The following is a 23,812-nucleotide window of genomic DNA, read 5'->3' as shown; positions in this document are numbered from 1 at the left end:
AGGCCGTTCCTCCCAATCACGCCCCTCCAGGTCACACTGTCATTGCCCACATGGGCGTTGAAGTCTCCCAGTAGAACGACGGAGTCACCAGCTGGGGTGCTCTCCAGCACCCCTCTGACGGACTCCAAGAAGGCCGGGTACTCCGAACTGCCATTTGGTGCGTACGCACAAATGACAGTCAGGACCCTTTCCCCAGCCCGAAGGCGTAGGGAAATGACCCTCTCGTTCACCGGGGCTGACTCCAACACAGAGGCACCAAGCCGGGGGGATATTAATAAGCCCACACCAGCTCGCCGCCTCTCCCCTGCAGCAACTCCAGAGTAGAACAAGGTCCAGCCCCTCTCGAGGAGTTTGGTTCCGGAACCCAAACTGTGGGTCGAGGTGAGTCCGACTATGTCTAGTCGGAATGTCTCAACCTCTCGCACAAGTTCAGGTTCCTTCCCCACCAGCGAAGTGACATTCCATGTCCCAAGAACCAGATTTGGCCGCCGAAGACCAGGTCGCCTACGCACCCGCCCTTGACCGCCACCCAACACACATTGCACCGGACCCTTATGCTTGCCCCCGTAGGTGGTGGGTCTACGAGGGGGGTACTAAAAAAAAAAAAATCATCCTCCACAAACCAGGAAGTAGTACTAACCAACACTAAAAATCCTCCTCCATGAACCAGGAAATAGTCCTAGCCAGTACTAAAACCATCCTCCACAAACCAGGAAGTAGTCCTCCCCAGTACTAAAATCATCCTCCATAAACAAAGAAGTAATCCTAGCCAGTACTAAAATCATCCTCCACAAACCAGGAAGTAGTCCTCCCCAGTACTAAAAATCATCCTCCACAAACCAGGAAGTAGTCACCAGTACTAAAAATCATCCTCCATGAAAAAGGAAGTAGTCCTAGCCAGTACAAAACAACATCCTCCACGAACCAGGAAGTAGTCCTAGCCAGTGCTAAAAATCATCCTCCATAAAGCAGGAAGTAGTCCTAGTCAGTAGTAGAAATCCCCCTCCATGAACCAGTAAGTAGTAGTAGTATTAACAAGCCATGTTTTCCACTGACTGATATTGTAGTTATCTATGGTTCAGCGTTAAGAAAAAGAACTGTTGTATATAGAGTGAAGTTAGGTGCAAAACCAACTTCTCAACACTGACAAATAAATCAGCAACCAAGGTCACGGTTGGACGACAACACCGTTACAATGTAACCAACCGACACCTTTGCTGCTGCCCTAAAAATACACCAAGTCATGCTCTTCAAACAACACGGCTACGGAACACCTCATTTGAAACGCAGCAAAGGAAGTAGTCATTGCTGTCGGGCAGAGAAAGGGTCATTCCAGCATAGATACTCACATGCGGTCAGGTCAGGCGTCTTTGAGGGCTAGAAGTGTGTGCCATGTAAAGGCCTCGTAGTGCAATGTGTGTTCACGCATGCATGCACATGCGGTGCATGAAAGTGTAAAACAAACTTCAGGGCGCTACGGCGGTGTAAAAACAGAGGGAACGCCGCCAGCCAATGGGAAGGCCAAGTGTCTGCCGTCTCCCCGCCCTCCAGCTCAGCCCTCCCTGGTTCCCTTCGGCCGGGCGCCTCGGCACTGGGGCACTGGGGTGAATGGGCAGCCATTCTTATTCTAATTGTCACTCGGAGGGCCACTGGCTGAAAGAGGGGAACGGTCTCCAGGCTGCTGGAATGTACCAAAGCCTTTCTTCTCCCAGGAAAGAGCGAAAAAGAGTAAAGAGGCCACAGGGAATGACTCGGCGAAAAGAAAGGGTGATTGCAGCATAGTGAGAAGCGGTTATGCCCTAATTTAGGTTATTTCCCAACAATTTGGGGGGTGTATTTAAAACAAACAAAAAAAACACCATCAACCATTATCCGCAGGTCAACCTCACAATCAGAGGATCAGAGTAGCCGTTTGGAACTTTGGCATCCTGCAATTCCAAAACATGCATGAAATTGTCCACAGGTGTGATTGGTTGGTTGAATGCGTGTGCCCTGCCATTGGCTCGTCATGTTCTCACTAGAGGTACGATGGAGCCTAGGTGCTGTAAAAAAATGGATGAATGGACCATGACGCAAGTTCAGCCAATAAGCTAGAAACCGTTACTGGCACCACTTTATTGAACCCATCAGCTCCAGTTCTTCACTTCAGTCAAAAGACTCAAGATGCAAACTTATTTTGTCCACTTGTTTGTTAACGTGCCAAATAGCAGCTGCCTGTGTCATAGCTGCTGTGCTTTGGCTTCTCTGCAGCCAGAGTGCAATTATACAACACAAAAAGGGAAGCATGCTGGGCTAGTGGTTAGCATGCGGCACGGCCACACCGTCAGGAGATCTGCTTGGGCATCTGTGTGCATGTTTTCCCCGTGTGAGGTTTCTCTCAGGTACTTCCTCCCACATTCCAAAACCATACGAGTTGGGTTCATTGGAGACTCTAAATCAGGGGTCTCAAACTCAATTTACCTAGGGGCCACTGGAGCTAGGGTCTGGGCAAGGCTGGGCCGCATCAGGTTTTCCAAAAAAAAAAAAAAAGCATTTATTAAAAACAGAAAAATATACAAACTTTTTCAGTGCTTTGGTTCCGATTTTCTACAATAAAAGCTCTGATAAAACATTCCACTGTTCTCAAATATCTTAATTTTTATTTTTCTACACAAAATAAGATGAAAAATAAATAAACAAATCAAGAATAAAGAAAATCAATCAATCAGTAATAAATAAATATAATAATAAAACGGTAAAAATAATAAAAACTTTAAAAACCACATACGTATAGTTGGTGGGTAGACAAATTATTTTTTTCAGATTAAAATTAACAAAGCATTATTAGAGCCCTGTAGACATGACAAAACACGACTATAGTCACATTTATACTTTTTTTATTTACAACATATTGCGCAACTGCAGGGTCTTGAGACACATGCTAACTCGCAAACTAGAGAGCTAAACTTACCACTTCCACACGGATAGGGAGGATAACTATTAACAGTTATTTAACCTTTAACGTGAACATTAATCAAACGTAAAAAAATTTTCTGGGTACATGATTCCATACAGCATCCATATCAAACTTGCGCGGGCCGCACTAACATTAAACTTTCATATCAAGGCGGGGGCCTCAAACTAGTGTCCTATGGGCCACATTTGGCCCGTGGGCCGCATGTTTGAGACCCCTGCTCTAAATGGTACCAACGTGAGTGTGAATGATTGGTTGTCTATACGTGCATGCAAGCATCATGCTTTATCAAATTTAGGACGTCCCTGAATGAAGAAAGTGTCACGAGATGCGTTTGTCATGTCGCCGCCACCACCAAGTGTGATGATAGCCGTAGAGGTAGAGACCAGGGTAAAGGGTTTGTCAGCTCAGTGAAGAAGAAAAGCAGAGACAAAGAGATGAGTGATGTGCATGAGTGCCATTGGGCCAACAAAACAAAAACCTCAGGGAACAAAAGCTGCTTTCACATTCACAGCGCTGCGCTCATGTGACCTTCAACCCCGGTAAAAACGCAGACAGCCGGTGCAGAAAGAGACTTGACAGTCAATGACATACTGCATTCATATCCATGTGTTCTATTGTCATAATAAGACTGCAATCATCATTAATTACTCTCAAGTACTCATACATACTGATAGCATTATAAGCAGACATTTAATTGGGCCCGGGTTGTGGGGGCAGCAGTCTCAGTAGGGGCGTCTGGACTTGGACTATGGTGTCACCAGCAGGTGGCTCTCCTGCACCTCTCTGATTGGCTCCAAGAAAGCTGGTCACTCAACTGCCTTTGGCATGAAACACACGTCAGTCAGGACCCCTTCCTCAACCCAAGCCTCCTTCACCAGGATGATTCCAAGACACCCAGCAGGGGGTGGCATCATGTCCATAAGGATCATGTCATGAAAAGATGCATCAAGCAAAACAGAAAGGAAGATGATAGATCTTTGGTAGATAGATCTCATACCCTGTTGTCGCATCGCTGCAGAGTACCTTTGCAACACCTGACAGACACTTCCAGTTGCTACGAGAGAAACATTCATAGCAATCATCTTGACTTCCATGTACTGTAAGCCTGTTGTCTACCAAGGTTAAGACTGCAGCGGAACTGAACAACAAAGATAAAGATAAGAAGTGTGTGTCGGAGGCCAGACAATGCCAAGGAATGTAGAGACCGTAGCCCAAACAATCCCAGCCTCCCGTATCGGCAAATAAAAAAAACCACCATATCGGTGCGTGTATGAACTTGTGTACACATCAAACGAAGGAGCTTCAGACGGCAAAGCAGCTGGCAGCAATGTGAAGGCGAAGCTGTCATAATAAGAGTTGGAAAGAGAAAGAGGAAGGAATGACAGAGGTGAGCTCATGGAGGAAGGATTCTGGAGAGTTCAAATCCCTGGAAAGAAGTCATGTTGGTCTGTAGAGCAAGGCAGCTAAGCGCTAGTTAAAGAGTAACCAGCAGGGTGTGTCAGCTGGTATCTATAGCAGAGACAAAGAGCACAGGAACGTGAAGTCATATCACTGTCCAACACTCATGGCTAGTACACCGCAAAATGCTTAGCATCGAGTATCACAGTACAGTATCTAGTATCCGACCAAGCCACGCTGGTATTTTAGTCATGGGACCACATCAAACCATGGAAATAAAGCAAAAACTTGATTGGGCAGTAACATAACCCAAACATGCCAAACCAAAATGTCTGCCTCTTTAAAGACATTTTCATATTCTGCTATTTTTACCTTGTGAAATACACAGTACTTCTAAAGAGTCTACACGACTTATTAGGGCTGTCACCATACACTCGCACAGCGACCCAGTTTCAAGAAATGGTAGAACACCCCATCCGCAGCAAACTCACAAATTGGAGGGGGGGTTGCTTTAAAGGGGACCTATGATGCTTTTCCACTTTCCTGACCTATAAATGTAGTTAGGATGTTGGATTCTGGTGTTAAATCATGCCAGTTTCAGACCCCGATACCAGCAGTGTGTTGCAGACTTGTATTGTATTGTACAGCACCACTTCCATACAACAACCGCGTGTGCTAGCATTATGATGGCCACAGTTTGACCCTGGAACAGACCATTTTTATTCCCATGATTTCCTATGGGAAGATGACTGCACAAGTGAAGGTGGAGAAGTACTCGTGGATGGTCTTAACCCTTCAGGTTAGAGTTGACGTGAGCAGCAGGGTGCAGGCCTGCGTCCTTGAGCCGATTAAAGCTAGACTAAGCCTCGGAAGGCCCCTGGGAACCTTCGGGGGGTCACCAGGAAGCAGTGCAGAGAAAATGCAAGGAAGTAATGAGAGGAGATCATAGGAGTCTGCTTGGCTGAAATGAGAGGGTTCCATCTTGGAACAAGTGCGTGTTCCACTCATTCTTTTCAGCTCAAGTAGAAAATCTGAGCCCTTCTCTCCATTAATCTGTGGCGCTGCTAATCTGGCAGGAATGTGTGTGTCAAAAACCTGCTTTGCAGCCCAAGAGGTACTCTGCACACATATATCATGCAATAATACACCTTTTGGCACTGCATCACACTAATACTAATGGGAATCCAAGAGCATGCACTATGTACGTCAGCATATTTATTTTGGACAAATCAAAGAGTAAAAGACAAACAGGTGGAACTATGCCCGGGGACTTCTAAAGTTTGCCAAGAAGGAAACTTATTGACGATTGCCAATTATTCCCCTCTGGCATGAACCTGACGTTATTCTACCGCAACACTTGCTGAAATGTGATATGAAGTTTAGAGCCGCGGCAGACTGACGTCACGCCAATTACCCTAGCACCACAAGTACCAGAAGAAAAGATAAAAGTGCATAAAGCTGTAAAAAACATGCAACAAACTAACTTTAATGTGTAGCAAAGCTATGTTGAAGGACGTGTGTTCGTCACAGTAGCAGACATCAAGTGACTCTTAAATGTTCATAATCACATTTCTGACGGAACTTGGAATTGTCTACTTTTTGGCGAAGGTCTGTTCCCCCCCCCAAAACAAGCCCTTCTTACCGGTTAGCTGCCTATCGACGCACACGCTCCTCTCTGGGAGGTCTCCCGTTGGCGCTCGGTGTCCGGTGTGCAGCGTCGCTGGACGGAACAGGGCGGAGGAGGAGCCCTTGGCAGTGGCCGGCAGCGGTGTGCCGTCTCCGGGGAAGCGGGTGCAGGTAGGCCGCTTGGAGGTGGTCGACCCCACCCAGTGCTACGAGGCCACGCCCACTCCTCCAGGTAAAGATAACGCACATAATCCCGTGAAGATAAATCCTTTGTTACTCAGGGGCCCATTGTACAAAAGTAAGACGGAGCTATGCATGGTAAATGACTGGGGTGAGCTCAACCAACCCTGGGTAAGAACGCAAATCCAGGCTTTTTAGAGTGAACCATCCAATCAGTGCGCATACGCGGGTTCCTTATATAGACCCCGCTATAGATCGGTGTCCATGCAGCGTGGAGGGGCCTGCCATGTAATGAATGTTATCACCGCTAGAGGGTAGCATTTACTTAGTCTCTGACTGGCAGGGGCTTTGTTTTTTCATTTTTATGAATGAACTATTAACTCTGTCTGAACTTATCACCACTTCATTTCATTGTTATCTATGACAGTATTTGGTCTTATGAGCTTTTTAAAGCAATTCACACAAAAACGAAGCAGTTTTATGGTTTGCATTGTTTCTAATGTGTCACATTGGAAGTGTGATGGTGGCATAGCTCTGCAGCCCTACTTGACCTTGACCTGAACCATGACCTTTCACACACCATGTGGATACTTCATTCAAGCATGAGCCAGCCCTCTGGGTAATGTTATCCTGCTAGCTAGCATGGACAGAGCGAACTTTCCATTTTGGCCACCAATACACTGCTTTCTACGGCAAAGGTTCAGGGAAATTGCTGAAAGGTTTGAGATGAGCATCCATGGGGAGAAATATCATTAAATGAATAATATCATCATGTCTCATCTATTTGCCATCCGGTGGATCCACCAGTTGGCCTGCACAGTCCAGTCCAGCTGTTCACACCTGCTAATCTGCAGAAGGAAATGCTTCTTGGCCTCTGTCTCGCTCTTGTCCTCCTGCAGCGCCTCCCGCAGGTACTGCATGTCCTCCGCGGCACTCAGCTCCGGCATGCCGGTCAGCAGCATGAGAGAGAAGAGCGTCACCAGCAGGCCCGAGTGTGAACGCAGCGCCAGGTAGGCCTGAACACACGAGTCCTGTAAATACATACACCAACACTATCTTAAATACACAAACGCACCCGGGACTGGAAAGGACGTCCAAGGCAAGAGGTCTGCTGTTGATAGTAGAGTTTTAAACTGTTTTGGTGCCTTCCGGACTACCCTACATGGACTACACAGAACAGATTGCTGACACCCTCAACTTCAACCCGGACAGGCGAGAGCTGCAGATTCTTTGAAATAAATGAGTTCAAGTGCTGACGGCTTCTAGAATATATGTTGAAAATCCAAACAGGGCCTGGATGACGAATGAGAAGGAATGTCAATCTGGGTTGCGCGTCATATTTACTTCCAGAGGACAAAGATTGGAAGTCATTTCATGCTTTGAAGGAGGAGAAGAAAGCGCTACAGGAGGAAACTAGCACAAATGAGGCCAGTTCTAACACAGATTAGAAATCGCAGAACAGCCTCAAGAAGAAATTTGTGAAGTCATAAACCTTAAGGACGACAATGGAATACTTGTGCAGTGCTCTAAGGCACTCAGAGGTGATAGCAAGGTACTACAAGATGGTAATACTGCCTTGTACGCTGTTCTTAAAGAGGTTAAAAACCCTGTGGAGGAAAAGAGCACTAGAAAATGATATGAAGGTTGTACATGATGCTATAAGAGTACTATAGGATGAGAAAGAAAGAGGGAAAGGAAAATATGATTGAACAAATGAAAGGTATGATTGATGGGATGGATCAGAGTGAACGATGGAGAAGTAAGAGTGCTCGTTGTCAAAGTTAACAAGGAAAATTGTTGATGTGTTTCTGATACTCTAGCATACATCCTCTTAGAAATATGAAATGGAATTTGCTACCAAACCCAAGAGAAATGTTCTTGTGGTACATTTATGGACGGTTGCAGTGTCAAGCTTACTTTGAAGAGCTGAAAGTAGAGGCTGTTACCACCTTTCACTCTCCCCATGACATACAGGAAGTCAGGCGTGAGGACAAATGGAACACGCTCCCTGCTGACTCCCAGGAAGTGCTTCCTGTTCCCCAAAATGTGGCCAAAGTCAATGTGGAACAAATTGCCTGAAGACACAACGGACATGAAATTGACATACAACAGACAGACAATGGTTGTTGGATGATACATATGAAGAAGTGGTTTGTGCTTGATGGTTCATACCTTCATGCGTGATCATAATGTTGTCATTGTGACGATCGCCAATGCCGAGCACGTATGTGGCCACACAGTATCCAGCACAAGACTTGACAAAGCGTTCCACAGTCTTGAAGTGCTGCATCAAACGTGTAGTGTTAATGCACACAAACATCTACTACATCCAACATCCACCTTCTGTAACATTTGTAGAGTAATGGGGATGCTGGAGTCCATCCCAGCTAACTTGAGGCCAAGGGTGGGTCGGATATCAACACGACATGAATGGTCATGAATTACAATTTCCTGGAGTGAACTCTTGGATCTGAGCCACTCAAAGACAGCATCATCTCTGAAGAATCCATTGGTTCCTCCGTGGCTCCTCTGCACTGCTGCGATGGTCGCCGCGTCTCGTACGATCTCAATCATTCCTGAGTAACAGAAAGGTGTTTTATCTTGGAACTGTTAGCCTTGATGCTGGAATGGAGCCAGTCTTAAAGGGCTTTTAGTAACATATTGTGTGTGTGTGTGGGTAGCTTTAATGCTAATGATCTGTGTGTCTCAAGAGGCCCTATTGCATACTTCACAACCAGTAACTCTGCACTAACCTAATACACAAATATTTGTATTTCACTTTATTTCAACATTTTTATGCAGGTAATTGATTAATTTAGGGGAAAAATGCAAAATGAGCTTAAACGTTCATATTTTGACTACTAATAAGCCACATTCAACCATATTCATGAAGCAGCTGTAAAGGTCAAAGGTCGAAGTGTCCAGGCACCAACTGAGTAACATAAAGGGGTGGACACACGTGTTAGCAACAATAGCAAGTGCTAACGTTACATTTTAGCATCAGGCTAGGTTAGCATATTGACTGAAGAAAAACTACATGATCAAAGCTACAGCTTTATTTTAGCTTGTCCTCCAAGGGGCTATTGGGCGTGATTCACCACCTCTATTTCTATAGCTCAACCCAACTGATCGAGACAGACAGCCCACACAGAGCCTGGGTTCTGTCCAAGGTTTCGTTTTCTTGCCTCCGTCGCCAAGAGCGTGCTCCTGTTGGTTTCAGTTGGTTCTGTCTTCATTTGTGTAAAGTGCCACGAGATAACTGCTGTTGTGACTTGACGCTAACTTGGACTTGTTTACTCTGCTTACCTATGTTGTGTCCCGTGGAGATGCAGCCATACGGTAGGAGGTTGAGGTGCAGTGACTGCTCCTGCCATATTGACTCCATCACCATTAAAGTCTAAAGAAAAAGCAACACGACTTTTATGGCCATGTGAAGTCATAAAGGCCCCACAAGGCCGTGGGGGACACACTTTACATCCATCGAGCTTGGCGCAGTAATACCATGATTGCGCTTGTTGCACGGTCATAAGACCACACTGGTGTATGTTTTCACGTATTGCCACACAGCACAGCTTCACTCCAACATTTCCCACCAATGTTGATGACTCAGTCAAAAGTGCTGGTGGTGATTTTTATTTACAGCCATTTAGAAGCAGTGCAAACACTGTCACCTATTTTGGGTAAAAATATCTTAAAAAAGAAACCTAAAACTAAAAACGAGGAGTCAAAATGAATACAAAATATATATTTACAGAAGCATAATGATCAAAGTCACCTATGCAGCCAAAGTCCGACAACGCGTCCCACTCCCACTCACTCTGCAGTAAACACAAGACAATAAACAACCCCCCCCCCACATTCTAATCCATTCAGTACAGCATTAACAGAAACTTGGTACCATGTGTGCCCACCAGCGAGTGAAGAACTGACAGTTCATGACCATAAAGGTCATCTATTTTTAACTCTTGATGTGCAATTCTCCACCAAAACACTAGGGGCAGCATTTTCCTGAATGTGATCAACCACAACTATGACTTGAGGATGTGCAACAAGTCGACTCATGGCTCACCTGAATAATCAGCATGTCCTGTCGGAGGTCATCTCCTTGTTTGAAAATGATCCCGACAGCCGGAGCAGAGCCTGGTGACGGCATGGCCGAGAACTCCAGCCACAGAGGTCTCTTCTTGGACGCCAGCACCTTGCATTTGTCCAGCTGGGAAATGAAATCCACATATGTGTCCTGTGGATGTGGTTACTGTCACTACTCTAACAACAGCGCCCCCTGTAGGATGTCATCACAGCTGCAGGAGCTATTATGGTTAGTGTGGTTATGGTTAACAGCTTCGCTACGATGCTAAGCTAAGGATGAAAGGGTCATTATGGGGAGGGGTGGAGGAGGATTCCAGCAACAACTTGTATATACTGTATATTCCATGCCTTCGATTCCACCTGTTAGATGGACTCACTTTGGCTCTACACTGACTACTCTACAGTACAGTATATCCAGTAGTATTGACCCCAGGGAAGTATATTAAAATATTGGCGTGTCCTCATTTTTGGCGAGGCTTACCAGAATCTGTCCTACTTTGATGCGGGGGTCCAAAGGCAGCAGGAACTCAGGAAGAACGCTGTCTTGAAGGAGCTGCTGAAGCTTGAGTGAAGCTGTAGGAGCACATTGAAGAATATGATGGCTGATACACGTCTCTCCAAATGCATGTTTTGGGTGGGCGGATTAGTCCGAAGTATCCACCAGGATGTTGTGGGTACTTGGAACAGTAACTGGGAACTGCAAATACGCCTCATAGTGGACCTGCTGTTATGCATGAAACCGACGTCCATGTTTCCAAATTTCACATGGAAATGTCCAAGCTAGGATGCAAACACAGCCACCTGTCCACTGTATCGTTCTCCTCATATCCATGTTTCCATTAGAAATCATGCCAATCCAATTCAAAGCCAAAAATATAATATAAATACAAACAGTTTATTCCCAACTGCACAACATCGGGAGAATGCAGATCTTGCAAATGATAAACGAGTATTTACCTGCAGGAGCAAGGCCTGTTTTTTCAGGGTAGAGCCTCTTCATGGTGACGGCGACCTCCTGCAGGGCGTTCACGGCCTCCACCTGCCGGGCGAAGCCATCCAGCATGGCCTGACCGCAGCCTCGCAAGTAGGCCTCCAGAACCACGGCCATGCGCTGGCGGAAATACGGACATGCCAGCACTTCTCCGCGTAGGTACCAGAAGAGGAAGTGGCCAATGCGCTTGCTCTGGAACAGAGGACCACCATGGTTAACTTATTTTATACGCTTATAAGATGCCTGCAAAGAAATTCATGTTAGATTATTTCCTACTGCAAAATTTCATTTAGCAAATTCACTTTTTTTCAGATAGTTTTTTTTAACAGTGTTCCCAAAATAGCCCTCAATCAGTGAAAGATGTGAAGTATGTGTGTTTTAAGGCTCTCACCATACACTTTGTACACTTTCTCAGACAAGATTTTCTCACATTTCTCTCTTGTTTATACACTCTCAAAAAAGTTCAAACCGGCGTCCAAATTGTATCAACCCACAGGTCCGACACAAGCAATTATTCAGTCACTCACGCATATTTTTCACCCCTTTGACTGTGCCTTTTCATCCTGGCCCGGTTCCTCTGTACAATAACTTTTATGTATCCTTGTTAAAATATTTTGCAGCTGTCTTCCTCCTGGTGCCATCCCCCTCCTTCCAACAAGGGATTCATTTAAAAGCTAGCAAGCTAGCAATGACTTCCGGGCAGAGCAAAGGAGATTGATTGAGAACTGTCTACAGGCAATTAGGACGCAGAAAACAATGGGCGGTGAACACCAAAGAGTATAAAGTTACGAATAGGTTGAGCCAACTAGTGCAAATGAATGGAACAGAGTGAAGAATAGCATGGAACTGAAAGTCCTCCATGATAGAAAGCAAGCAAAAGAGGTGGGAGGGGCTAGGCAGCCAACAGAGTACAATGTATTCACTAGCTCTGAACGGAGTATATCATGAATAAAGTTATACGCTGTGCGTACACTTCGATAAAATGGACACAATTAATATATATGTAAATATAAATGAGTAAAAATCCATTGTACTGCAGAAATATGACCGACATGTTGGTGTCAATTTTTCTGGTTTCAGCATCCTAAAATGGCGGCCAAACGCGCCCAGGGCATAATACGGAAGCAGAAGCTGATCGCTTTATCGGCTGATAGTATAGTCTCCTTTATAGTCTCTTTTATAGTCCCCTTAGTGAAAAGGGACAACAGAGGGGAGAGTGAGAGATAGAGAGAAAGAAAGAAGGACACTCAACTTCCCACAATGCAAATTATCTTAAAGGGCCAGGCTCGGCCTTTAACAACACTCATATGCGGTCTTAAAAAAAGCTAATTTTGCAAATCAGCGGAAAGTGAACCGCGATAGAGCGAGGGAACACTGTATTCTATATGTGTTATCATACATGTGCACTAATCCCTACTTATCAGCATGTAAAAAAAGACGATAACACAGAGATCAGGGTAATAAGAGATGAAAGTGGCATCACTCACCCTTAAGGCTCTTTGGATGAGGAAGCGAGCCAGGACGCTATCGTGGTACGCTTCCACTTTGATGCTCTATGCCAAGAAAGACATCAAACTAACGTGAATGAGCCACTCTCTTTAGGTCTGGGGTTTACATACACTAACAGTCGGGTACATATCTCATGCAGGGTGGAAAAAGGATCACACAGCGTGCCAAGTCCAAAAAATGTGTCCATGTTGGCAGCTCTGCATGCGCTGTAAAATATAGCCAGTCACCTGCAGGGATTTATACATACTTGCACCAACTGCAGCAAATACTTCAGGACGTCGTCATTGGACAGGCTCTCCAGACGCTGGACCGCTAATCTCCTGACCGCCTCGTCAGCAAAGTCCATGCTCAACAGCTCCAGGGCCACGGTCACATCCAGTTCTACCGGGTCCCAGTTAGCCACCAACCAGTGGACATCTTCCACCACTCTGCTGTTCATCCAGTCCACGGTGCGAAGGAACTTGGGTAGGTTAGGGCCGTAGCAAACGCTCTTCTCCCTGAATCTTCGGAGGCAAGCCTTGTTTTGGACGCATTGAGAAAAAGATGTGACGGTTTCAGGCTCATCGGCTTGTTCATCATCGGCAGAATGGGATCTGCTGGTGTTGGAAGTGTGGCTAAAGCACTTTGGGAGAACCACGGGGAAGCTGTAGCGATCAAGAAGGAAGCTAATGGCCATGGAGTTAGCGCGATCCGGGTTGGTAGCACAGGAGAGTTTGTCTGCTTGGTAGGTGACTGCCTCGTCCTCCTGGTCAGGGTGGGACCACATGTGCAGGGTGATGGATCCCTGTGTGAGGAGCGACCTGTGACAAACAATAAGAAGCTAACAATTCATGCAGGGTTCCAGTACAGACTAGCATTCTGGCTCCAAATCAAGAGCTCATCTGCAGCTGGTTGCACCAAAACAAAGTCTACCAAATTACATTCAAATCCATTCCCAACGTTTGGAGTTTTGAACAAGATGGTTAGTTTCTGACCTGTGATCTATCAGGAGAAGATTGACGAAGTAAAGAACCTTCACCTTCCCTTTGGCCACGTCAGACGTTTTGGATGCAGAGTTTGCTTCTCTGGTGTCACTGCTTCTGGCACTAATGGTGAAGCCCAGCTTGGCGCCACGTGGAAGATGCTGAAGCCACACATCAAAGTCCAGCCACTCGTTCCACAGGACTTCATCTGTGAGGAGTTTGGGACTTGAAGACACTGACGAGAGAACCTTGTTGCCGTAAAGTATCGATGCATCCACACGAACCCATTGCAGGGATTTGCTCGGCAGCGTTGGAACGTCAATGCCGACAAGTTTGACACGGAACTTTCTGTTGCAGTCCCACAGGGATACCATGTCGATGTCTTCCAAATGCTTCCCTTCCAGGCAGAGATCTTCGTGGGAGCTGAAAGTTCCCATGAAAGCATCCACAAGCGGCAAGTCCTCCAACTGGACAGTCTCTTTTAGGAGCTGCGAGACAGGGACCACAGACAGGTGGAGGTCATGGTTGTCTTTCAGACACTGTCGCACCCACTGGAAATCCTTCAGGGGGTAGTCCCCCGATACAAACTCCTCTCTTCCAGATACTTTCAGCACCAAAGTGTCAGAAATGTCCTGCTTCTGTTCTGCCATCACCCTTTGAAAGAATTTCAGAAGGATGTTAGGTGTTGCGCTAAAATCCACTTGTATACTGAAGCTGATCTGGTTCATGTAATGTAGCGTGACCGGGAGCTTCCTGTTTAGCAGGGACTTTAAGTCGTCCGGGACGGGGGTGTTTGCAATCCAAGGCTCTGTGGTGTACGACGTGTCATCTCGACGCTTTAGCTCCTGATTTGTCCAAGATGCCAGTTTCCTTCGGGTGTATGCCAGCTCTCCAAGTCTCCCCGATACCTCTTCTTCCAGATTGCATCCGATCAGGAAGGGCAGCAGGTGATGTTGTTTCCGCTTCCACTCTGAATACCCCGCCACCATCTCCTTTAGCACCATGTGGGCTGTTGGCAGTCCAGCGTCGTCATAGCACCACGGTAGGTTTAGCGTCCTGATGATCTGACAGTCGTCGTAGGCCTCGTACCAATCTTCTGTCTTAGCGTACAGCAGCGTGTACTTCTCTGGATCCAGTATTGCAAAGGGATCTTGATGGCAGTCCTGCACCTGCAAGCACAAACCAAACTGGTGAAGTCCACGTCTTCCATACCATTTTCTAAGTTAGCGTTGCTGCCTTAAGAGTCGAACTGGACATTCAGGTAGCTCGACGGCTAGTGCTCTCGTCTCTCTTTCTGCTGTCCCTGGGTTTGAATCTGGAACAAGGGGCACACATGTACCATATATCCACTCAAATTGACGCCATGATAGTCAAGTGATAGTCGCCGCACAAAAGTTAAACACGTCATTTTCAACCTCCAGGAACAAAATTAGAGTGCCGACAAACATCCAATGCATGGATGTGTGTTTGCAATGAATCACAAATACTTACACTGGCTTAAGGTTAACCTTTTCAACTTTCTTCTTAAAGGGGACATTTTATGCTTTTTCCACTTTACTGACCTATAAATATAGTTAGAATGTTGAATTCTTGTGTTCCATCCATCTTTTTTCTATGCCGGGTGTAAGGGAATGCTACATTTGTTTGAAACTTGGGACTGTCCAGCCTATACGGACCAGATTCAGGATCCAACACGTATGGCTGTATGTTTAAAGGCCACATTTGAAAAAGACACATCGGCGTTTTAAGGTGGGTTCGCAACACTTGAAGTCCTTCTAAACACTTGGGAGTGTTACCAACCACAACGCACTGGGCGTGCCTAGAGGCGGGCCGTGGGTGGAATACATTAAATAGACCGTTTTTGCAGGATGTATTAAATAAAAAAAAAAATAGAGCTGAATAAGTGCAGATTCTGGACGATCTGGCTTCTTCCCAAGCTACGTTTCCATCTTTTCTATTTGTGGTTTGTCCAAAGTTACTGCATTTTTTACATTTCTGCTTTATTTTTCAAATATTTAAACTTCTTCAGGCTGCACGGTGTGTGAATGGTTAGCTCGCAGGCCTCACAGTTAGGAGACCCGAGTTCAATTCCACCCTCGGCCATCACTGTGTGGAGTTTGGATGTTCTCCCTGTGGATGCATGGCTTTTATCCAGGTACTCCGTAACATGCATGCTAGGTTAATTGGCCATTCCAAATTGTCCATAGGTATGAATGTGGGTGGGAATGGTTGTTTGTCTATATGTGCCCTGTGATTGGCTGGCCACCAGTCCAGGGTGTACCCCGCCTATCACCCAAAGACAGCTGGGATAGGCTCCAGCACCCCCGCGACTCTTGTGAGGATAAGCGGTATAAAATTATTTAATTATAACTTTTCCTCAACCCAATTTTCAAAAAATGACAATCCCTCTTTTCATACTTCGTGCACATGCAGTACTGTAGTACTTGTACACATAATGAAGGCTTGATGATGCTACAGCTTGACAGTGGAAGAGATTCTCGATGAACATGCAAAGGAGGAAAATGGAAGTATGCGTGTACCTGCATGGAGATGTGCATCCTGAGCTGCTGCAGCGTGGACTGAGCAGGCAGGATGACGGACACCCGGTCAGCACAGGGATGCTCGTCGGAGACGAACAGGCAGATCAACCTCAGCTTGTTCTGACTGCACTTTGGAGTCCATGTGAGTGAGGTTGCAGACGCGTCCATTGACCTTAGAACAGTGGAAGGGATGGAAGGACAAATGCAAGCTGCATGTTACATGAAGCACTGATTGTCCTCTAGCAAGGTTCCCCTTTTGGTGTTTGTTCTGTATGGGACTTCCTCATTCTTACTGTAAATGGAAGTAGTCTTAGAGATCAGGTTACAATAACAACACTATATACTGCATCTGTACACCTCCCTTGTACAGACATACTCTTAGAATACACAGTATACGCCTTATATTCCATATGGCTATCACATTCCAAATCCCTTTATGCGCAATGGCAAATAGATGCGGTCAATCAAATGCATGAAAGATATTTTTATGCTCTGCCGAATGAACCATTGACTGCTAAGATGGAGGATGATATAGGAATGCTCATCGGGAGACTTTTACAACAAAGTATCCCAAATTTTCCTGGAATAGGAAAATATAAGGACTCTCAACCAAGGTGAGAACCAAGATTCTTTAAACCCGCCAATGAAGCACTGAAATATACTTTGTAGTAAATCCTCCAAATATACTACATTGTTTTCTTGCTGTACTTCTTATTTTGGCCTGAAGGCGCACCTGCAACTGCACTGGGAAGGACTTATTTAAGGTAACCGCCAGCTAGTTTTGAGCTTTGGAACATGGACTTGTGTTGTGGCAGAGCTAGCATGCATGCTTGGCCTGGTTGTAAGGGATGCTACGCTAAGCAAGCAAACGATTAGAAACATGATGCACGCTCAGATGCATACCTCCCCGCCTTTTTTAGAGTCTTGTTGGGCTTCAGCTGCTCCCCAAGTGGGGGCAGGCAGAGGGGAGGGGGGGCATGTCCACAAATAGAAGGAACGAGCAGACAGTGGCATGAGAAGGACAAAGGTGAACAACAAAATCATCTTTCTTTCTTCTCTGCTCAGTACGATCATCTCAGCATTGCTCTTCAGGCTCCTTGCCTCTCAGCAAAACCACAAGCACAGAAGAAGAAGAAGAAGAGGAGACAACGTGGAGCATCAGCTGCTGCTGTCAATCAGCCAGCCAACAAGGGAGGAGCATTCCGTTGGATGGAATGGACACACTCACGCTGTGTCCTACTCCAACGCACTTTCTTTCCATGTTCTGATCTCAAGTCAAACGTGCTACGCTTGTATGACCCAGCACATGCATCGTATACATGCCTTTTATTAGTTATTGATCATAAACACACGCCAGGTAATCCACCAGGTCATCAATCCAATAGTTATTGACCATAAAGGTTGTGTCATGGAATGATGACACACTATAGAAGACGACCCCCAAGGGTTCATGGAAAGACATGCCCCTGCATGGCAAGTACCACCCACCAATTGAAGAAGTGACTGGACTGAAAGACAGCAAGGAGGGAGCACAACAAGATCAATAAAGGGCAGGGTCTACCCCATCAGACCGGACCCCGAGTGCAGCCTGTGCAAAGAAGCCCCCGGCACGGGGCAGCACATCACAGCAGGGGGTAAGATGCTGTCAGGAAGGGCATACATGGGGGAGCACAGCCCACGCAGGGATAGTGTACCGGAACATTCATTCATTCATTCATTTTCTACCGCTTTTTCCTCACGAGGGTCGCAGGGGGTGCTGGAGCCTATCCCAGCTGTCTTCGGGCGAGAGGCGGGGTACACTGGTCGCCAGCCAATCACAGGGCACATATAGACAAACAACCATTCACACTCACACCTATGGACAATTTGGAGTGGCCAATTAACCTAGCATGTTTTTGGAATGTGAGAGGAAACCGGAGTACCCAGAGAAAACCCACGCATGCACAGGGAGAACATGCAAACTCCACACAGAGATGGCCGAGGGTGGAATTGAATCCTAGTCTCCTAGCTGTGAGGTCTGCGCGCTAACCACTCGACCGCCGTGCCGCCCTGTACCAGAACATCTGTAGCAAATATGGACTGGAGCTCCCACAGTCAAGGTGCTTGAGAACAACCAGAACAAGATCCTGTGGGTCTTCTACATCCAGACTGACAAACTGACTTTGTCAGGCAACAATGGTGCCACCAGCGATGGGGTCCCTGGAGGCAGTCACTCCCAAACTGGGTAGATAGACACCATACTGGGAACAGCTAAGATACTACTCCAACTCACAGGGCTCTGGTAGAGAAGGGGGTACTTCGGCAACCCAACCCAGCTCTTAATAGCACCACAATCCCCCACAGCTACAAAGCACCAATAAACACCAAAATGCAGCTTGAGTAATAGTAAAGAAGATGACCAAATAGTAGACTTGCAGATGTATCTGTGCTTGTCATGGTGTTGCTTTGTTGGCCGGACTCTACCACTGCTGTACAACTCTTGTACTTGTAGAAAGATGGGCCAGCAAGTTGAGGTGGTGTACAGGTGTTTGAGTCCACACAATACCAGTCCAACGTTTTGACACATGTGCCCAGACCGTGGACTGGACGTGCATTTACGGTATGTATATGCTACATGCTGCGGGACCGTACGGCTGTTGTATTTGTTGACTTGTTGAAAGACAGGGTGACATAGCTGGAGATGTTGTACAGCTGATTGAGATACATCTTGAGTTACAGATGCCAAAGAGATGGAGAAGGGATGGAGGGGTGTGAGGCATTGAAGTTGATCCTGTCCCGCTTTTTTCAAATGAATGTCACAGAGATGATCCCTTGTCTAAATGCGGCCGATCGGATCAAGAGGGTTCCACATGGGGGTGTCCATCAACAGATTGCAAGATCTGATTGGCCGCCTCCGGCCCAATCCTGATCATTTTCCGCAAAAGCGGAGTGCGATGCGAGGGTACTAAAGGGAGGCGGAACCCAGAACCACTTCTATCCCGACTGTGCTGCGTTGCTTGAAGACTCTTGACACCTTTTTCCTGGTGCACAGCCTCTCCTCACCATGGTAAGAAATGGCCTTTGTTGTTTTTAAGGAGTTTGAAGGCCTTTTGGGTTCAACTGTCGAGGATGAAGGATTCCTTCCTGGATTTACCACCAATCTTTTCTTCTATGGGGATTCCACTGATTTCCTCTCGATGAGCGTTTGCAGGGTGACTAAACCCGATACGCTGGATAATCAGCCGGCACTAAAGATAGATGAGGTCATTTAGTTTCACCTTGGCTAAAATCCTCCTCAATCCCGCCTGCTTAAAAATAACTCCAACCAGTCACAAGGACCTCAGACATGGAATTCATTGATGCTGAAGGATGCCAGCCAGGCTATGCAAGTGTTCGCAAGTAAACCTCAGTCCCTCTGGCTGGAGAGCTGCTCTGAACATTGGCCTGACTCCCATATCAACGTTCTGTGTCAAATGGACAAATTAAGTATATACTGTATATAAATACTGTATATACTGTATGATACTTTTCCAAATCCCCAGTAAGAAAAGTAGCTATTGGCTGTCCTGGAAGTTTTTTGACTATCGTTGTGTGTGTGTGGGGGGGGGGTTTCTGGGTACTCCGCCAGGATACCCCTGCAACCCTAGTGAGGATAAGCAGCATAGAAGATGATGGATGAAGATTACATTGGCATGGCCACACATACATAGAAACTGAACTCTGATTGGACAAAACAATCTAACATACACACACACTACTGGAAGATAAATCCATGTGTCTTTGCATGCTAATTGTATGCTAATGTACATATGTTTATATTACACTTGTGTATTGTTGGGGTGCACGGTAGTCCAGTGGTTAGCGCCCAGGCCACACAGCTGTTTGATTCCCCACTCGGGCATCTCTGTGTGGCGTTGGCATGTTCTCCCCGTGAGCGTGTGGGTTTTCCCTGGCTACTCCGCTTTCCTCCCCCATTCCAAAAACATGAATGCTTTTGTCCATAGGTATGAATGTGGGTGTGAATGGTCGTTTGTCTATATGTGCCCTGGGATTGGCTGGCCACCAGTCCAGGGTGTAGCCCGCCCTAAGACAGCTGGGATAGGCTCCAGCATGCCCGCAGATAAGCGGTAGAAAAAATGGATGGATGGTGTGTATTGTATGCTAATTGTATGCTAATGTGTTTATTGATATAGTAGACATGTGCATTGTATGCCAATTGTATGTTAATGTGTTTATTGACATATTAGACATATGTGTTGTATGCTAATTGTACACTAATATGTTTATTGACATATTAGACATGTGCCTTGTATTCTAATTGTATGCTAATGTGTACTTTGACATGTTAGATGTGTGTATCACATGCTAAATGTACGCTAATGTGTTGATTGACATGTTAGATGTGTCTATTGTATGCTAAATGTACGCTAATGTGTTGATTGACATGTTAGATGTGTGTATTGTATGCTAATTGTACGCTAATGTGTTGATTGACATGTTAGATGTGTGTATTGCATGCTAAATGTACGCTAATGTGTTTATTGACATGTTAGATGTGTGTATTGTATGCTAATTGTACGCTAATATGTTGATTGACATGTTAGATGTGTGTATTGTATGATATGTACATTTATGCTAATATTTTTATCGACATGTAAGATGTGTATTGCATGCTAATTGCGCACTCATGTGTTGACTGTCATATTAGATATGTGTATTGTATGCTACATTTATGTTAATGTGTTGATTGACATGTTAGATGTGTGTATTGTATGCTAAATGTACACTAACGTGTTGATTGACATGTTAGATGTGTGTATTGTATGCTAATTGTACGCTAACGTGTTGATTGACATGTCAGATGTGTGTATTGTATGCTAATCGTACGCTAATGTGTTGATTGACAGATATGTGTATTGTATGCTAATGTTATGTTAATTATTGATTGACATGTTAGATGTGTGTATCACATGCTAAATGTATGCTAATGTGTTTATTGACATGTTAGATGTGTGTATTGTAGGCTAATTGTACGCTAATGTGTTTATTGACATGTTAGATGTGTGTATTGTAGGCTAATTGTACGCTAACGTGTTTATTTATTTTCCACTTTTGCCCTGCAGCCCACAGACGCTCAAAGCGATGCTCGCTCCTTCCTCACGGAGGAGATGATTGCAGGTCAGCCTGAGTGGGTTTCAAATAGAAAAGGTCCCTGTAGCTGTCATTCAATCAGTAGCAGAGGCAACAACTGTGTTGTATAGACAATCTTTGATGAATGCAACTTCTGTACTTTTGATGATATGTTGTGTGTTCCTCGCCAGGACAGTCACTTCTCTGATGACTCCAACTTTGTGTGTGTGTAGAGTTCAAAGCCGCCTTCGACATGTTCGACACGGACGGCGGCGGTGACATCAGCACCAAGGAGTTGGGCACCGTGATGAGGATGCTGGGTCAGAACCCATCCAGGGAGGAGCTGGATGCCATCATAGAGGAAGTGGATGAAGACGGTGAGCAGATAATATTGATTATGTTATGATTAGTTTTACATCTGACATGAAGATGCATTGAATGAAATGAAACGAGTGACCAAAACACCACATTACACTTTCATGATTGACATGTCCTATCATGTCCCCCCAGGTAGCGGCACCATCGACTTTGAGGAGTTCTTGGTCATGATGGTCCAACAGCTCAAAGAGGACCAGGCTGGCAAGAGTGAAGAGGAGTTGTCCGAATGCTTCCGGATTTTTGACAAGTATGACATATATGACATATATGACACTGTATATCCTATATACACGGTAGGATTTATTACCCTCATCCATCACGTATTATGCCAACCCAGCATCTGTTTATGCTTACTGCTCATTCCTGGCTGTATGGATGATTGATTAGTGTATGCCTGGGTGTATTGGTGATTGATTAGTTTGTATTCCAGAGTGTATTGATGATTGATTAGTGTATGCCTGGGTGTATTGGTGATTGATTAGTTTGTATTCCAGAGTGTATTTATAATTGATTACTGTATTCCAGGGTGTATTGGTGATTGATTAGTTTGTATTCCAAGGTGCATTGATGATTGATTAGTGTATTCCAGGGTGTATTGATTAGGGATCGGCCGATATGGTTTTTTGGGGGGCGATGCCGATACCGATTTTTTTCCATCACCCTTAGCCGATGGCCGATTTTGCCTGGGCCGATATTTGTGGCCGATACTGCTTTTGATCCCTCAATTTACATGAAAAAATTACAATGATAACAAATATTACAGGTCTCATGTTTAAACAAATATTTATTGAAATGTAAACACTGAACACAATAGAATTCAGCTTTCTTAAACACACATTTAAACGACATTATCAACTTTAAAAGGAATAAATATTCAACCATGTGGAATACATGTCATAGTTTAAGTTTTATCTAGAATTGATGTGATGACTGCTCCTCCGCAGCGTGAAAGAATACATCGGCGAACCCGCGCGCGTATCGGTCGATACCGATACAAGGAAAAAATGCAAATATCGGTCCGATATATCGGTGTATCGGTCGATCCTTAGTATTGATGATTGATTAGTGTATTCCAAGGTCAATTGATTATTAGTATTTCTTAATTTTTTGTGTATTCCGTCAGGAACGCAGACGGCTTCATCGACCGAGAGGAGTTTGGAGACATTCTGCACATGACCGGAGAACCGGTGACAGAGGAAGATATTGATGAGATGTTTGGAGAATCCGACTCAAACAAAGACGGAAAGATTGATTTTGATGGTGAGATGAAAGGTTTTTGTCTGAGAAATGATGAGAAAAATATCCTGTTAGCATGAGCAGCTACTTCCTGTTCGTGATGGACTTCTTCTACTTGTACTTGTACTTGTACTTGTACTTGTACTTGTACTTGTACTTGTACATCAGCCTTCATAAATCTGTATCAATATGAATGCTTTCTTTGTCCTTCTATGCAGAGTTCCTGAAGATGATGGAGAACGTCCAATAAAGTCCCTGATGTTTTCCCTCCTGTCCTCTCCTCTATCACCACCATGCTTGTAGGAAGTCCTCCTCTAGCACCTCCATGCTTGTAGGAAGTCCTCCTCGAGCACCTCCATGCTTGTAGGAAGGCCTCCTCCAGCACCTCCATGTTTATAGGAGGTTCTCCGGCACCTCCATGTGAAATAAAGCACTTTGCACCCATTTGTCCTTTTTACTAATTTTATAATTCTGCTTCAAAATGCTTTGGTCGTTCAAGCTAAGCTCATGCAAGGAGGACAATGTGTATCATGTTTGAGACAAGCATATGTTACTTTTTCAGGCGCAACTTTTCCTGCAAAATAACCAAAAGGGGGCACTCGGGGGCATAATTACATGAGTATCTGCAATGGCAATGATATGCTGTGATGTTTACTTTTTGCAGTGTTTTTAACGGCACCGCCAACCAGGAAGTAGCCTGCGAGCTAACAAACGCAGTGCCAGAAGTTGAGGCCTATCAAGTTGCCGCCCACCCCTCCTCCCTCGTATAAGGAGCAGCAGACTGTACGTCTTGGAGGGGCGAGGGTATTCAGGGTGCAGTTAATGGGGGCGTTTGGCC

At 45.4% G+C, this 23,812-nt stretch overlaps 3 protein-coding genes and 1 long non-coding RNA gene across 6 annotated transcripts in view; 2 read left to right on the top strand and 2 right to left on the bottom strand.

Annotated features, from left to right (window-relative positions):
• The window catches only part of lamb2l (laminin, beta 2-like), a 36,684-nt gene extending 30,541 nt beyond the window's left edge, over positions 1 to 6,143 (bottom strand). The window contains exon 1 of one of the 3 annotated variants that reach the window (XM_058051130.1): positions 5,997 to 6,143. The gene's annotated coding sequence lies outside the window, so the exon portion shown is untranslated. Of the gene's footprint in view, positions 1 to 640; positions 1,164 to 1,349; positions 1,436 to 5,996 lie in introns of those variants that run through there. The other 2 variants (XM_058051131.1, XM_058051132.1) reach the window with 2 other exon arrangements.
• LOC131104202 (uncharacterized) lies at positions 5,877 to 9,604 on the top strand. Its single transcript, XR_009119745.1, has 3 exons — positions 5,877 to 6,212; positions 7,060 to 7,170; positions 8,135 to 9,604. It is a non-coding gene; the product is annotated as an uncharacterized LOC131104202 (long non-coding RNA).
• Positions 6,479 to 16,427, bottom strand: si:rp71-17i16.5 (phosphatidylinositol 4,5-bisphosphate 3-kinase catalytic subunit gamma isoform). Its single transcript, XM_058051134.1, has 12 exons — positions 16,252 to 16,427; positions 13,724 to 14,880; positions 12,997 to 13,549; positions 12,728 to 12,793; positions 11,207 to 11,432; positions 10,731 to 10,822; positions 10,230 to 10,373; positions 9,467 to 9,557; positions 8,606 to 8,736; positions 8,333 to 8,444; positions 8,078 to 8,235; positions 6,479 to 7,191 (listed from the first exon to the last, which is right to left on the bottom strand). Exons 1-12 carry the CDS (start codon positions 16,417 to 16,419, stop codon positions 6,937 to 6,939), a joined length of 3,153 nt encoding a protein of 1,050 aa, XP_057907117.1. The 5' UTR covers positions 16,420 to 16,427; the 3' UTR covers positions 6,479 to 6,936.
• Positions 16,428 to 19,187: 2,760 nt separating this feature from the next.
• On the top strand, positions 19,188 to 23,418 carry LOC131104311 (troponin C, skeletal muscle). The gene is made up of 6 exons (XM_058051348.1): positions 19,188 to 19,297; positions 21,354 to 21,408; positions 21,594 to 21,737; positions 21,871 to 21,985; positions 22,862 to 22,998; positions 23,193 to 23,418. The coding sequence occupies exons 1-6, from the start codon at positions 19,295 to 19,297 to the stop codon at positions 23,222 to 23,224; spliced, it is 486 nt and encodes a 161-aa protein (XP_057907331.1). The 5' UTR covers positions 19,188 to 19,294; the 3' UTR covers positions 23,225 to 23,418.
• Positions 23,419 to 23,812: the final 394 nt, after the last annotated feature.

This window comes from Doryrhamphus excisus, chromosome 16 (assembly GCF_030265055.1).
Source record: "Doryrhamphus excisus isolate RoL2022-K1 chromosome 16, RoL_Dexc_1.0, whole genome shotgun sequence".
Taxonomy (NCBI): Eukaryota; Metazoa; Chordata; class Actinopteri; order Syngnathiformes; family Syngnathidae; genus Doryrhamphus; species Doryrhamphus excisus.
This window is presented reverse-complemented; position numbering and strand designations above follow the sequence as displayed.

Coding starts and splice junctions, on each gene's coding strand:
- LOC131104311 (XM_058051348.1), top strand. Junction 21,409..21,593: donor CACGGAGGAGATGATTGCAG/GTCAGCCTGAGT, acceptor GTGTGTGTGTAG/AGTTCAAAGCCGCCTTCGAC. Junction 22,999..23,192: donor CGGAAAGATTGATTTTGATG/GTGAGATGAAAG, acceptor CCTTCTATGCAG/AGTTCCTGAAGATGATGGAG.
- si:rp71-17i16.5 (XM_058051134.1), bottom strand. CDS start 16,419: ATGGACGCGTCTGCAACCTCACTCACATGGACTCCAAAGTGCAGTCAG. Junction 12,794..12,996: donor ATTTGCTGCAGTTGGTGCAA/GTATGTATAAAT, acceptor TTCTTGGCATAG/AGCATCAAAGTGGAAGCGTA. Junction 8,445..8,605: donor AGAGTTCACTCCAGGAAATT/GTAATTCATGAC, acceptor CGTTTGATGCAG/CACTTCAAGACTGTGGAACG.